Source organism: Giraffa tippelskirchi, chromosome 5 (assembly GCF_054371585.1).
Source record: "Giraffa tippelskirchi isolate mGirTip1 chromosome 5, T2T-mGirTip1v1.2.pri, whole genome shotgun sequence".
Taxonomy (NCBI): Eukaryota; Metazoa; Chordata; class Mammalia; order Artiodactyla; family Giraffidae; genus Giraffa; species Giraffa tippelskirchi.
In genome coordinates, this window is record NC_137279.1 from 173,955,125 (window position 1) to 173,970,372 (window position 15,248).

Consider the following 15,248-nt stretch of genomic DNA (forward strand, 5'->3'; position numbering starts at 1 on the left):
TAGGACACAGACCAGGATAGAAAGGAGGCCTGAGAAGTGCCGTCCTGCAGGTGGAAAGATGCCATTCTTGACCGCCACTGCTACTACCATCACCCACACACATGATCACTGGAATATATATTTAAGTTGCCTTTCTGACATAGGAAGCCCCTTCCTCCCTATCACTCTCCCATCCCTAGGTCACATTTGCAAGGTGAAGGTTAAGGAGAATGTCTGGAGCCAAGTGGAGGTCTACACAGGGAGGGGCTAGGTGGTTAAGGGAGCCCCATCTCTTACTAGCTGTGTGACCTTGAGCAAGTTATCTAACCTTTCCAAATGGTACTCTCTGTAATGTGTAAATAGGGAAAATGACAGCTCCTACCTCCTTGGAATGCTGTCAAGATTAAATGAGATAATTCATGTGAAATGCTTAGCTCAGTGCCCAGTGGGCACTAAAAGTTTAATAAATGTCAGCTGTTAATATTATTAAAACAATTGGGTGTACTGGGGGCTATTGTAGACATGTACTCTTCACCTTCCCTTTTAACATATTTGGAAACAAGACTTGCACAAGCGCAAGACTTAACCTAGAGCCAGTTTTCTCAGAATGTTCCACAGTGTATTGGGATCCTTTGATTGTTTACTCTGGCAAGTGAAAGATCCTTCATCCTCTTCCCATGTCAAAAGCCAAAAGATAATAAGTAAACATGTGCCACTGGTAGGACACCGAGATGGCACCTTCAGGCCAGAAATTCTGGTTCCAGTGGTGAGCACAGACCACATGGAACCAAGCCATGCGCTCATGCCTGTGTGTGCCCCACTTCACCCAGCGACACTAGCACTGTGAGTTACCTGTTCTGAGATGCTTGATGCAGCCGGGTTCATCTGTAGCCATATCACTCAGAGCACAGCTCTGAGGGCCAGACCCAGTGGGTAAAAAAGAGTGTTTGGTTGGCTCAGGGAATCATATCCCCCAAGCAGTCAAACCACAAGTCCTGCTGAGGAGAGGTCTGCACAGGCTCTGGGGCCAGACTTAACTGGGCTCGAATCCTGATGACGCCACCATTTACTGATATGTGATCTAGAACAAGTTGCTTAACCTTTCTTGGCTTCAGGTTAGTGAGGATTACTGTGTTTTGTACATTATGTCCAGTTGCAATGAGGATAAGGTAATCTATTTAAAAAATATCACGTAGTGCTTGGTACAGAGCAACTACTCAATATAATATTAGCCATTGCCAACAAAATGACAGCAACAATAATAATAATAATAAATGGGAAATTTCAGGAGAGAAAGCAGCTTTTTCCCTTTTTCTAGACCTTTACACAACCAGTAGAGGTGTGGTGTTTCCACCAGAAGGCCTGTGCTCTTGTTTGGACCTGAGCTCAGATGCAAGGGAGGAAAAGTTCCTCTAGAGATGCCCTCAGCCCCAGGTGGAGTCACTTTTAGTTCTTTTTGATTTCAGAAGCCAGATCTGCCCCAAATCTGCCCTTCTGCACTCATCATAGACAGGTGCAGAAGATAGCTGTCCAGTTCTGTTCAGTCCAGTTTTGTGCTGGTACCTGGTCTGTGCCAGATACCCCACTGGTGCTGGACACTCAATGCTGAGGAAGCCTGTGTCCCCACCTGAAACCTTTGAAAACTTGGCCTCTGAGAAGTCACTACTCTTACTAGAGCCTGAAAAGACAGTCCTCTCTGTCCGCTCTGCTCTTCAGGCTCCATCCTGGCCCACATCCAGAAGCAGAAGCACTTTAATGAGCGAGAAGCCAGCCGAGTGGTGCGGGATGTCGCCGCCGCCCTTGACTTCCTGCACACCAAGGGTGAGCCGGGCCTTGGCCTTAGTGGGTGGGTTGGGCTGGTCGCCTCTCAGGGCCAAGGGAGAGGGGCAAGCCAGGTAGAGGTTGGGAGCTGGTGCAGCTAGCAGGCACACCCAGGATGGTGAGTGGGCAGGCCAGGGTGGCTCCTACACTTCTGATGGGAATGGCAGGTGGTTGTGGAGCTATTAAGTAGGCTAGGGATACAGGAGAAAGAGCAAGGAGGGGAAAAAATAGATTTCATGTTGAACAAGGGATGTCTGAGTGTGTGTATGTGAATGATCTTTTCCTTTACTAATGAAGAATACAAAAATCATGCATAATACAACCTAGATTCTAGGATGAATATTTGGGTATTATTCAGTCTAGTGTTTTAAAATATATCACTGTATCTCTCTTTTCAAAACTGGCATGGTAGTATATGTGTAGTGTTATATCTTGTTCACAATAAATGGGAAATGCATTTTTCTGTTACCATGGTAAGTTGGAGTATGTATCTGTCGAACATTGATTGTGATGGTAAATAGCAGGCTACTGTTGTTTGAATTACACTTCAGTGTATGATTCCTTATCTAGAACTTTTGTAGTTAATTAAATATTCCTGCACATTATATGTTTTCACATTTCTGGAAATATGTGTACTATCACATACATTTTAAAATTTGCCTAATAGCAGTAGCATGGCAAAAATGAATTCCGGCTTCATCTTTTTTTTTTTTACCAGCTATGTGCTTTCCTAGTAACAGTGGCTCCCTCCTAGAGCTGTGGTGAGAATTAAGAGAGGTCATAATGACGTCATCAACAGTAGCTAACACTTACGTAGCACTTGTTATGTGCCAGGCACTGTCCTGGGTCTTTTATATGTATCGATTCGCTTACATAATTGTGTGTCTCTTGTGTGTGTGTTGTACACATGTAATAGTGGAGCACAGTGCCTGGCACATAGTAGTTCTTCAAAAATATTTCCTCTACCCTCCACCCCCACCAGGCAGGCAGCATTTTTACTCCTTATACTAATTTCCTTAAAGAAAAGTGTCTTGCCTTCTGGGGGTGGAGGTGGAGAGCATACTTTGAGGCTTAGTTCTGCTCCTTTCACTTCTGTGACATTGGCCCGTCTCATTGGTCAGGAGTGCTCAGGTCCACTTGCAGGCATGATGCTCCTGCATCCTGCTTTGTGCGAGCGATACAGTGCAGCTAGTGAGGCATGTGCAGGAGGGGAGGCTCACTGATCCACCTCGCTTCTTCCGGGGCCTGAGGAAACTGCTCCATGCCCACGCTGGGGGCCTGACTTGCACATGGGTTGAAAATTCCTAGAAGGGGGCGTCTGTACTTCTCACAGCATGATGAATAGCAGTAGTTCTGTTTCTGAAAGCTGGGATGCATGTACGTAACACCTGCCTGACAGAGATTTACAACTGCTCCCCTAGCAGCCTCGGTAGATTGCAAAACTGGGTCACGCTTTTTACAAGATCCATACCTTGGAGGGGGTAAAGGTGGTTTTATTTCTTATTTATTTATTTATTTTCACCAGAATGCACTACAGGGACCAGAGGCTGGTGGTGTCTTAGGAGTTCTGAAGTGAGCTGGTTAACATCTAGATGGCCAGCTGCCCATGTGACTAGAAGTTGGAGGGGATGAGAAACGATTTGCAGCTGAACTTGGCTGTTTTCTAAATAACTTCACACCTGAAAGATGAATTGGGCTAGAATGGGTCAGCCTGAAACAAGTTCCATACTTCTAAATACTGGACACAGTGCAGCTCAGCCTCTGGGAAATGAACTGAAGCAGCTCGATGGCCGGTGTGCTCACTGAGGCAAGCCCATTATTACGGCCTGACTCTTAGTTCTCAGGCCGGGGGATGACGGGGCCATGGGCATCTATTTGGAGAGTAAGGCTCCATGCGTGGCTTGTGATCCTTCTGTGGGAGCACTTGCTGTAATGGAAAATATCTTTCACTTTTAGTGCAGCAAGCTGCAGCCTGGCTCAATTTGTGCAGCCTGGACTGAGGTGCTCCGGGTTCTCATTCAATTAGGTGACTGATGAGGTTACTTAGCCTGTTGGAGCTCAGGTTCTTCCTCCCTAGTGAAGAGCATCCGGTGGGCTGGGCCTCTGCCTCCTGCCGGTGAGCCAGAGGGCTGCCGGCAAAGTTGATCAGCAAGGGAGGTATAGTGAAGCAGAGTCTGCTGTTCTCCATTATTCCACGAATCCTCTGCTGCTTCCCAGTACTTCCAAGCAGTAGCTGTTGGACTTTTACTCTATTTTACAGCCCTTCTATCTCTGCACCATTCACTCTGTGGGAGGAAAAAGGAATGGGAGGTTTCTGTGTCCACCACTAGAACACCATGGTCATGAATCTTTGTCAGTGTCTTTGATTAGGAGATGGTTTACCCCCAGATGCCTTGTTGGCCAAGTCAGCAGCTTTTAATGCCTCATGGGGTAAGCTGCTATCTGCAGTCTCCTTCAAGGAGGTCTGACCAAAATGCAGGGATTGTTGTTGTTGAGTCCCTAAGTTGCGTCCTACTCCTTTTGGACCCCATGGACTAGCCTGCCAGGCTCCTCTGTCCATGGTCTTATTCAGGCAGGAATACCGGAGTGGGTTGTTATTTCCTTCTCCGAGGGAATCTTCCCGATCCAGGAATTGAACCCACGTCTGCTGCATTGGCAGGCAGATTCTTTCCACTGAGCCACCAGGGAAGGCCAAAATACAGGGGAGGTTCTTAAGAACAGCACCCTTGGGCCAAAGCAGTCCTTGCTGACCTTCTGATAGGACTGTCTTATACATGCAGAGCAAGTGAGAAGGGAGTCAGACAAGCTTTGGGAGATTTGTTAACTAACTCTCAATCCTCTGAACATTCAGGGAGTCCTACTGAAGGAATCTTTTTTTTTTTTTTAATTGGCCACACATGAAGAAATGAGGTAAAGCAGTTCCAGCCCCCTGAGATGCTCTTAAACAAGACACTAATTATTTCTTCATTGCTGTTCCAAGCAGGGCTGTTTGGAGGGCTCTTTGCTCTGGTTCGTATTAGGTTCCTTACTCTGGGTTGGTAGTGCAGTACTGAGAGGTGGGCTGGCTGGGATTCATTTAGCCCTTCTTATCCCTGCCAGACTTCTAAAGCTTCTGCTTCAGAAGAACTTGCAGAATCAACTGTGCTTTCTGTTTGTGTCTCTGGTTACTTCTGCCTCCTGTAGCTCGTTGATTTTTTAATGTACCATAATTGGGAATTAATCTGCGAACAACAGCATTTGGAAAAAATTAATTGTGTGTGGAATGTTTGATAATTGTGTGTATATGTTAACCATTTCTTTGTTCTTTGTCATTTCAGGCATTGCTCATCGCGATCTGAAGCCAGAAAATATACTGTGTGAATCTCCAGAAAAGGTACTTGGGGCCTGATTTGGGGTGTCACAGTTGACACAGATGCAGGGAAGCCATCCTTACTCTCAGTGTAAATCATCAGCGGCTCTGTCAGCCTCAGTTGAACTGACTGTTACAGACACGTGAGAGTGTTATCCTAACGTGTAGTGTTTCTACGTCCCAGGCAGGGCTAGTCCTGGGCCCTTCTGTGTTCTTTCTGAGCAGATTGTCATAAACCTGAGAGTTTGTAAAATATATGAGACCTGCACACAGTGATTGTTTCTAGTCCAAGGCACCTACTTTTAGAGCAGTAGGTATGAGTCAAACAACAGTTCGATCTTACATCAAGCAAATCTCTGCTTGTGAATGATGTTTATGTTACAGTATGTATGCCTGCTATTGTCTGCCACTACGAGCTATAGATAGGAAGCAAGTTCTTAAAAAGCGTTTCTGCTTCCATTTTTATTTCCAAAGGTACCCATTAAAAAGAAGACATTTATACTTGGTGTTGAGCAAATGCAACCTATTTTTTTTAAGCTATTGGATTTATTTATCTGTTTTTGGCTGTGCTGGGTCTTCGTTGTGGCTCACGGGCGTGGTAGTTGCTGTGCATGGGCTTAGTTGCCCCACTGCATATGGTATCTTAGTTTCTGGACCAGGGATTGAAGTCATGTTCATTTGCAGGCAGATTCTTAACCACTGGACCACCAAGGAAGTCCCCAAATGCAACCTATTTTAATCTTTATCTTAATCTGTTAGTAAATGGAAGTGTTTGCATTTCCATAAGCATATGTGAATTTGACAGATTCTTTGTTTGTTAGGAGGGTTTAGGCATGGGTTATTTTGATGGCCCACATTCCTAGCTCTGTGTGTATACATGTACATATGCATGATACACGTGTCTTGGTATGGATTAGGTGAGAGCTCATAAATAAGGAGTGACTGTGAGGGAACATGTGAATCAGCCTGCTACTACAACGCTTTTGTGGGAAATAGAAATATATTTGCTTAAATAAGAGCTTGTGGCTTCCTGTCCATGGCTCTGGCATAAAACTATAATTTATCATGATTATCATTATGGTTAATATTAATAATTATGTTTAACATTTTTTGAGCACTTACATTGTACCAGACACTTACACTTATTTTATCTAGTTTTTATAAAATCTCATGAGGTAGATACTATTATTTTCATTTTATGGGGATGAGGAAACAGAAGTTTAGATAGATTAAGAAATTGCCCAAAGTCACTCAGTTGATAAGTAGCAGAGATTGAAACTTGGAGAAGGGAATGGCAACCCACTCCGGTATTCTTGACTGGAAAATTCAATGGACAGAGGAGCCTAGTGGGCTACAGTCCGTGGGGTCACAAAGAGTCAGACACGACTAAGCAACTAACACCCTCAGAGATTAAAACTAAGGTAGTCTGACCACGGACTCCACTAGTGCTCTGAACGACTCTGTCATAGCACCTCTGATTTACAGTGTACTTTCGTGTCCTTTGTTTCATTTGATCTTCATGACACAGGTCTGTTGCCCCTTTTTATGGCTGAAAAATGAAAATTAAAAAAGACTAAGTGTCAAATGACATAGCATCAAGAAAGTGAAAAAGCAACCCACAAATGGGAGAAAATATTGCAAATCACATATCTGATAAGGATTTAATATCCAAAATATGTGAAGAACTGCTAAAACTCAACATCAAAAAGACAATGTAATTAAAAAATGAGCAAAGAACTTGAAAAGACATTTCTCCAAAGAAGGTATACAAATGGCCAGTAAGAAAAGATCTTCAACATCCTTAGTCATCAGGGAAATGCAAATCAAAACCACAGTGAGATACCACCTCACATCTACTAGGATGGTTATAATACAGAAAACAGAAAATAAAAAGTGTTGATGCGATGCCACCTAAGAGGTGACCAAAACCACTTAAGCCACCTCTCCTGCCTGACTCCTGGACACACCCCTACCTTCACCCCATTAAAGAACAAGCTCACCATGCCCTTGGGGGCGAGTAAACAAGGGAATTTCTTGTTTGTTTTTGCTCCCCCTTGCTGCAGGAAGGACCTCCATAAAGCCTTACCTGATATTGATGAGGATGTAGGGAAATTGGAACTCTTGCCCACTGCTGGTGAGAGTGTAAAATGGTTCAGCCAGTGTGAAAAACAGTTTGGCAGTTCCTCAAAAAGCTAAGCATAGCATTACCATAACACTCAGCAATTTCACACCTGTGTATATACCTAAAAGGGTTGAAAACAGAGACTTGAACACCAGTGTTCATAGCAGCACTAATCACAGTAGCCAGAGCTGGAAACAATCCAGGTGCCCATCAACAGATGAATGGGTGAGCAAAATGTGGTATATCCATACAGTTGGAATATTGTTCACCCATAAAACAGAAGGATATTCTGACACATGCTACCACTTGGATGAACCATCCGGACACAAAAGGACAAATTTTGTGTGATTCCATTTAATGAAATATCTGGAATAGGCAAATTCATAGAGACAGAAAGTAGATTAGATGTTACTAGGGCTGGAGAGGGGGAATGAGGGGTTATTGCTTAATGGGTGCAGAGTTTCAGTTTGAGGTGATGTGACGGTTTTGGAAAGACACTGGTAGTGGTTGCACAACAGTATGAGTATAATTAATGCTACTGAATTGTACATTTAAAAATAGTTAAAATTTATGTTATATATATTGGGTTGGCCACAAAGTTCATTTAGGTTAAATGAACTTCGTGGCCAACCCAATATTTTAACCACAAGGGAAGCTAAGTGAAAAGGAAAAGAGGAAAGGTAGACTATACGGGAGAGCAAAGGAAGGGAGGGAGGAAAGAGAGGTAGGAGGCACAGCAGGCAAATAGTGAGTGAGGACTGGCACTTGGACTCACTCGTTGTGCTACCTCCACCTCACAGACCATTCTCACACCACATGTGTGCACAGTGGCCTCCCATGCGGCTCCAGAGATGATCTGTGCTGTTTGCGGTCTCAGGCGCAGTGTCCATCCAGTCCAGGGGAGCTGGGCTGCTACATTGCTGCTGCCCAGAATGACCAGCCCTCCCAACCTGAGGGATTTCCTGGAACATAGAACTTTCAGTGCTTAAACCGACAAAGCCCCAAGCAAGCAAAACCTGGTCAGTCGCCCCAAGCCACCTGAAGTGGTCAAGGGTTTTGTGCAAAACTCCTTTGCCCTGCAGTGAATGAGCTACAAGGGGGTAGTTCATACCTAGGGAATACATACTAAGTTCTCTTAACTTCTGAGTTGCAACCTGCACTGTTGGCAGAAAATCTATAGGTTTGCTCCTTGTCTTCTAAGTTCACAACAGTCTGACCCCAGGTAGTGCACACATTTTCCCCTAGTCAGGAAATAAGGAAAGAGCACGGGAAACAGGGCCCCTTAGGACAGATCCTCAGGTGATTTCTAGTTCACTCAAGGAGGGGAAAATGCCCACCAGGTAAAGCTGGGCTTCAGCGTGGCGGCCACATGACTGTGTACCCACACAGTCATGCTGTTTCCTCATGCCCTTCGGTTGCTCCTGTTTGTAACTTTGCTTCCTGCTTTCCTTTTCAGGTGTCTCCAGTGAAGATCTGTGACTTTGACTTGGGCAGTGGGGTGAAACTGAACAACTCCTGCACCCCCATAACCACACCAGAGCTGACTACTCCAGTATGTATGGCCAAGCACCTGTGCCCTTTCCTTCTCAGCTCCTGTCCCCAAAGCTCTGGAAACAGACTGAGGGCTGAGGAAGGGAAACCAAGGGTATCTACTGCTACCTGAGTTGTTTAGCCTCACTTCTTGTCTTGATAACCACCCCCAGCCCCCTACCCCTCCCCTACTCAATGAAACTGACATTGGAGCTTTTAGTTTGGGGTGGGTCCACTGCTCATGAAAAGACAAGTGGTATCTATACGAACTGGCTGAGTCCTGACCCCTGGCCCAGGTGACAGGCACTACTCCCAGGCCCACCCTTTTGCTCATGAGCGTGTGGACAGCTCCCACTCCCACGGCAGAGGTGGGGCACGTCCACTTTGTGGTGAGGATGGGGAATGTCTCTGTGGTGTGGGGAGAACTGAGAGGTCCAGGGTCTCTGCACATAAGCCTGGCCAAGTTATCCTGTTGCTTCTCTCACTTCCCATTTCCTGCCCAGATGGGCTTCTGGAAGCTATTTCTTCCTCAGACATCTCTTGTACATACTGGCTATACTCTAATTATTATATAATTCTTTTGAGATCTGCATGCTTCATAAGTGAGTTTTCCTAATAACAGTTTTTTAAGACTTGCGATTAAATATGCCCATGTCTCATCCTAAGCAACATTATTAGAGATGTTTCTATATTAGCTTCTACCACACTGAGGTACCCTGTTTTCAAAGTCATTAACTCTAATTGCCAATAACAAAGAAAATGTCCTTTCTGCACTCGCCATCTTCCCACCAAATTAGTTTTGTATGTTGGGAGTTGGGAGGAGGGTTGTCTCCCAGTGAGCCTGAAATAATGAAGAGGGGAGTAAAAGGAATTTATTTTGTTTTTATCAGCAGCTTTCTGTGCAAGGATGGGAGGAAGGAATCCTGGTTTCTTGTCCTAGTTTGCTACTGATGTGCTTGAACAAACCCCCGTCCCATTCTAGTCCTTGGTTTCACTTCCATAAATGGGAGACCTGAGGAGATTGGCTTTGTTCTAAGAGCTCTCCTAGCTTTGATGGTGTCTTAATTCTAAATTCTGACACTTCCATGCTCAAAGCTAGCAGGGAGGCTTGGCAGGACTTTGCTTTAAGAAATCCTTGCTTTATGGAATTGGCTGTCCTCGAAGAGCTGTGCTCCTGGGACATGGAAGTACCTGCTCACTGACTGTGTGCAGAGAGCCAGGGCAGGGAGAGATGGCTGGAGCTTCTTGACCAGGGTCTCTGCCTTCTGGAGAAGGACCTGAGAGGATCAGAAGGTGACCTGGAGCTAACTGGGCTGTGGATCATGGACAATGCTAGGACTCAGGTTACAAATGTCCAGTGACCCAGCTTTTCTAAGTGCCTTGGTGGCACCTAGCAAGCTCTCTGGCTGACTTTCCTGACAGCTTCTTCCTCTGCAACTCCATCCTCTCGCTCAAATCCCATTGTAGTCCTCTCCCTGGACTGAGCCTCTCTCTTCTCTGCCATTCCCCCTTTCCCGTGTCTGGCCCCCACAGTGCGGCTCTGCAGAATACATGGCCCCTGAGGTGGTGGAGGTCTTCACGGATGAGGCCACTTTCTACGACAAGCGCTGTGACCTGTGGAGCCTGGGCGTGGTCCTCTACATCATGCTGAGCGGCTACCCGCCCTTTGTGGGTCACTGTGGGGCCGACTGTGGCTGGGACCGGGGAGAGGTCTGCACAGTGTGCCAGGTGAGCCCAGGGCCCGCTGCGGGGTCAGGCGGTTGTGGGAGGCCAAGCAAAACAGGGCTCGGTGACTGTGCCTGATCTGGAAGGGGGTGGATCGTGCCCTGTCCCTCTCTGGCCAAGGGCAGCCACCAGGTGAGATGGAGATAATCAGGCCCTCAGCCATTGAGGAGTTCAGGGGAGGTTGTTCAAGAAAATCACTCCTGAACTGAGTGAGTCTTGGAGCTGGAGTCTGGCCCCAGGGGAGGAGAGGCACGAAATGCAAGTAGAAGGAACAGGACAATTGAAGACAGGAGGTTTGTAACAGCTGCATATGTCGAGGGAGGAGGAGGATGGATAAGGATGATGGTGGGGGTAGATGAGCCCAGGCATCTGGATGGAGGGCCAAGGAATTGGGCGTTATTCTCTAGTTGCTCATTCCTCACTGGTCACCCACCTGGCCGTCCAAGTAGTATAGCCATCCCACCCACCCAGGGTGTTCTTTGCAGTTTGACAGTTCAGGGAAGGGGAGGGGTTGGGGAAGGAGCCCTGGTCTGGGAAATACCCAAGCCACCAGCTGTACCTGCAGCTGAGGGTGATTGGGTCCACATGATCAAACCATGACAGGCACACCCTGCCCATCCCCTGGCTGGTGTGGCCTCAGGAGGAATCTTCTTTACCTAGAACAAGCTGTTTGAGAGCATCCAGAAAGGCAAGTATGAGTTTCCTGACAAGGACTGGGCTCACATCTCCAACGAGGCCAAAGACCTCATCTCCAAGCTCCTGGTCCGAGATGCGAAGCAGAGACTGAGCGCTGCCCAAGTTCTGCAGCACCCATGGGTGCAGGGGGTGAGTTACTCAGGGAGAGGGCATCCACCTCTTCAGGCCTGCAGCAAAACCATGAGGAAGCTCTCACATCCTGGTGGCTGGCCTTAGCTGAGGGGAGTCGGATGGCAGCTTCATCCCCTGTGCATAGAGAACGGAACTGACCTCTGACCTCACCCCATGCTGACCCCTTACAGATATCACTGACTTGGATCTCACCTTGGCCACAAACTAAGCCCCTAGGTGACCCATGTGTCTCTGGAATGGACAGAGGCCTCTGGGAGATTCGCTGCATGCCTCCCACCCTTGGCAGAGGCACACAGCCCAGGGAGCAACCTGGATGGGAGCACCACCACTTACACAGAAATGCCACTACCTCAGAGTGTGCAGAAGCAAGGCCTAGCCACCCTGCTTGCTGTGCGGCTGCACTGGGGGCTCATAACTTCTCCTCCTGGTGCTGGGGTCTGACTGCAGCTTCCTGAAAGGCACATGCTGCTGTTTTCCCCAAGGAAGGATCCAAGTTTTCACTCGAAAACATTTTTAAGCATCCTCCTCAGTTAATCATGATAGCAGACCTTGTCCCTCCAAGGGGTCTGCCAGACCTCCTGTGATCTTACTGTCTCGTTGGTCTGCCAGGCCCTTGACACTGGGGTTGGTTGCCAGCCCCAGTTACAAGTGAGGACCCAATCCATGGGTCTCCAAGTGGCTGATTCCCGGCCACCCAAGAGCTGCTGTCTATACTGAGCACCTGCCACGTGACAGGCTCTGGCAATAGTGGGAAGAGCAGGACCAGGGTCCTGTCTTCATGTTCTGATGGGGAGAGGGAACCAAGGAGACATGAGGGTAGAATGGCAAATGCTTATCAAAAGTGCTCAGGGCACCACAGGACAAGGACCCACCTCTGCTTGGGATGGATTGGGGGACAGTAGGAGAAGGGGAATGTCTCACGGGGACATAACCCTGGAGCTGGGGTCTCGGAGGGTGATTAGGACTTCACCAGGGAGAGAGAGGGCTCTCCATGCAGAGGCAGCTGGGTTGGGTGCTGTACCTTGCTTGCTGTCTCCTTGGAAGGTCTGACTCTGCAGGCATGCCTGGGCGAGTCCCTGTGCTGGGCCCAAACCTCTAGTAAGCTGCCCCCTCTGCTGGTTTGGGTAAGGGCCGCTCTTGAAAGAGGGGGCAGCACTTACCCACACATCTGTCCTTCCCGTTCTAGCAAGCTCCAGAAAGGGGACTCCCCACGCCGCAAGTCCTCCAGAGGTAAATGCTCCTGTCACGCTCAACTCCCTTCCTCATTTAGCTTTAACTTTCCCTTCAAGCTCTCAGCCATGCTGGGGCCAAGGTGGGGGATGTGGAGCCCATCTCTAAGCTTGGATGTCTGACCTCCCTCTCCCTGCATCTCTTCCTTGTCTCCCTCTACAGTAAATCTGGCTCCCTCTTCTCTTCTTCCACCTGGTTTCCCTTGCCCCAGCATCTTTAAGATCCCTCCCTAGGCTGTTTGCAGAAGAAAAACCTGTTTTGTGGATCCTCGTGAATTGTAACTGGAAATCACTATTTACAGCCCAAAGCACACCAAGGTTTCCTTCTACTGCAGGGGGTTGTTAAAAGTAGTAGAAATCCGGGGCCCTGTAAGGCAGAGGGACCAAGAGTCATATACACTACTAGACAGACAATAATAACAGCCGCTGTATAGGAAATACCACCCACCAGGTTTTTTACTAAGGGCTTTACATGTGTTGTATCTCATAAGCTTTACAATAAATTTAAAAGAGGGATGTTCTATTGTTCCATTTTATAGATGAGAAAACTGAGGAGCAGAAGTTAACTTAAGGGTGCAGTCCATAGGGCTGCAAAGAGTCAAACACGAATGAGCACACATGCATACACCCAGTAGCCTAGGGAGTGAGACTTCGAACCAGATCTGTTTGACTCTAGTGCGTTTTAACACCAGATCGTGTTCCCAGTGAGCACTCCCTATTCCTCAAGAGCCAGGGCTAAAGACTCTGGGAGCCAACCTCCTGGCCAGTTTCCCAGAATTAAACAGGGAAGTCTTACACTTTATAATCACAAATCATTTGAGTCCAACTTGGGTTCCTCCCTGACTCTGTAGAGCTGCATCCAGAATCTTTGAGGCTCCAAACCTCAGGTCCACCTTAGAATACTGATTCAGCAAACCCAGAGTGCCCATTACATGCTCACCCAGAGCTGGGTTCTGGAACTCAGACATAAAGGCACAGCCCCTGCTCTTGGAGCCCCCTATCCTGACGGAGAGGGATGTATATGGATGAGTTTCATGTGCCATGGCCCTTTCTCTGGTGGAGCTGTGTGCAGAGCCCTGAGAGCTCAGAAGAGGGGGTTCTGGATAGAAGGGAGTGTTTGTCCCAACTCTTAAGTCCAGAGACTGCCCTTGAGGCTCAAAGCCTTTCTAGCCCCAGTGAGTCAGATTCTAAACCCATGCAAGAACCTCTTTGGGGAGAGCAGCCTGGGCCAGCTCAGAAAAGTCCAGTGGGAGCACAGAACCGCAGCAGCTGGTGCGGGTGTCGGGGAGCTGGCCAGCGGACCCCACTGAACCCTGCCTCCCTCTCTTCCGTGCTCCCCTCCCCCATCCCTGCAGGAATAGCAGCACAATGGACCTGACGCTCTTTGCGGCAGAGGCCATCGCCCTTAACCGCCAGCTGTCTCAGCACGAGGAGAACGAGCAGAACAAGCTGGCCGAGGAGCCTGAGGCGCTGGCTGAGGGCCTCTGCTCTGTGAAGCTCTCCCCTCCCTCCAAGTCCCGCCTGGCCCGACGGAGGGCGCTGGCCCTGGCAGGCCGCAGTAGAGACGCGCCGCCCAGCCCGACACCCACAGCACCAGTGCCCTGACCCACTCTGGGCCCCAGGCCTGTCCAGGCCCGGCCACCCTGGAAGCCTGTGAGGGGCCTGCTCTGCAGCTCCGCCCAGGCCTTCTCCTCCAGGAAGGCTCTCATCCTCCTGTCCCCAGAGTCCTCAAGGAAAAAGCTTTTTCCAAAGGGGGGGAGGGTCGTCTTTGAAAAGGAAAGCAATCACTTGTCACTTTGCATAATGGCCTGCGGCAGGGACGTCTCTTTACTGGGCTCCTGCCCACCTGCTCACCCGTCCGCGGATGGAGAATCCAGCCCACTCTCAGGGCTGGGGCTGCGGCCTTCAGGGAGCCAGCCTTGAGAAGCGTCCGTTGACAGAGGCTCTTCCCTCTCACCGCACTGTCACCCGCCTCTGGTGGTCCTTCCACCTTCCTGTGTCCTCCGGACGTCCTCCCCCTTGGCTAAGCGAAGCCATCCCCTCAATTCAGGAAGCCAGATCAGTCTTCCAGTCGATAGCGCAGAGAAGCACATAATCTTTCTTTGCCATGACCGAAATGTGTCCTTCATTTATCATCCTCTTCCCTGTTCGGGATTGCTGCTAAAGTCAGTATTATTTTGTTTTTAAAGATGCATTTGTTTTTATTTTTAACCACACTCTTCCAGCAGAGATGAGACTTTTAACTCCACCTATGAGCCCATGGACTTTCCAAAGCTCTGCGGGCTCACACTTCTCTCCTGAATGTCCATGCATGTGGAAGATGTTAATCAGCCATTTCTATTACTCTAACTGGTTTTAAGCTGTTCAGACAATGAGTGATTTAGAGACCAGTGTGTCTGCTGCCTCCTCCCTCAGGCCTGTTACAGAGGGCAGTGCAGGTCTGGGGCAGTGAGGACCTCTGTGCCTGATGTGGTGCCAGTCTGGAGGCTGCCTGGCCACCCTGGTTGGAGCCATGTGGTGTCCACTGCTGGTGAGCACAGAGGCATATCCAGCATCAGATAGCTGAGCTGCTTAGTTACCCAAGAAAATCGATTTGCAAATGTCAGATGTTTATACGGTGCAAGGATACATTGCACTTATTTTAATAAAACTGTTTTCAATTCTA

At 48.2% G+C, this 15,248-nt stretch overlaps 1 protein-coding gene across 17 annotated transcripts in view; it reads left to right on the forward strand.

Annotated features, from left to right (window-relative positions):
* The window catches only part of MKNK1 (MAPK interacting serine/threonine kinase 1), a 42,706-nt gene extending 27,458 nt beyond the window's left edge, over positions 1-15,248 (forward strand). For 9 of the 17 annotated variants that reach the window (XM_081488511.1, XM_081488515.1, XM_081488512.1 and 6 more), the window contains 7 exons: positions 1,696-1,800; positions 5,118-5,173; positions 8,728-8,823; positions 10,335-10,529; positions 11,187-11,351; positions 12,541-12,584; positions 13,939-15,248. In XM_081488511.1, the coding sequence (XP_081344637.1) occupies positions 1,696-1,800; positions 5,118-5,173; positions 8,728-8,823; positions 10,335-10,529; positions 11,187-11,351; positions 12,541-12,584; positions 13,939-14,188 (911 nt within the window). In that variant the 3' untranslated portion in view covers positions 14,189-15,248. Of the gene's footprint in view, positions 1-1,695; positions 1,801-5,117; positions 5,174-8,727; positions 8,824-10,334; positions 10,530-11,186; positions 11,352-12,540; positions 12,585-12,746 lie in introns of all 17 variants that reach the window. The other 8 variants (XM_081488524.1, XM_081488522.1, XM_081488523.1 and 5 more) reach the window with 2 other exon arrangements.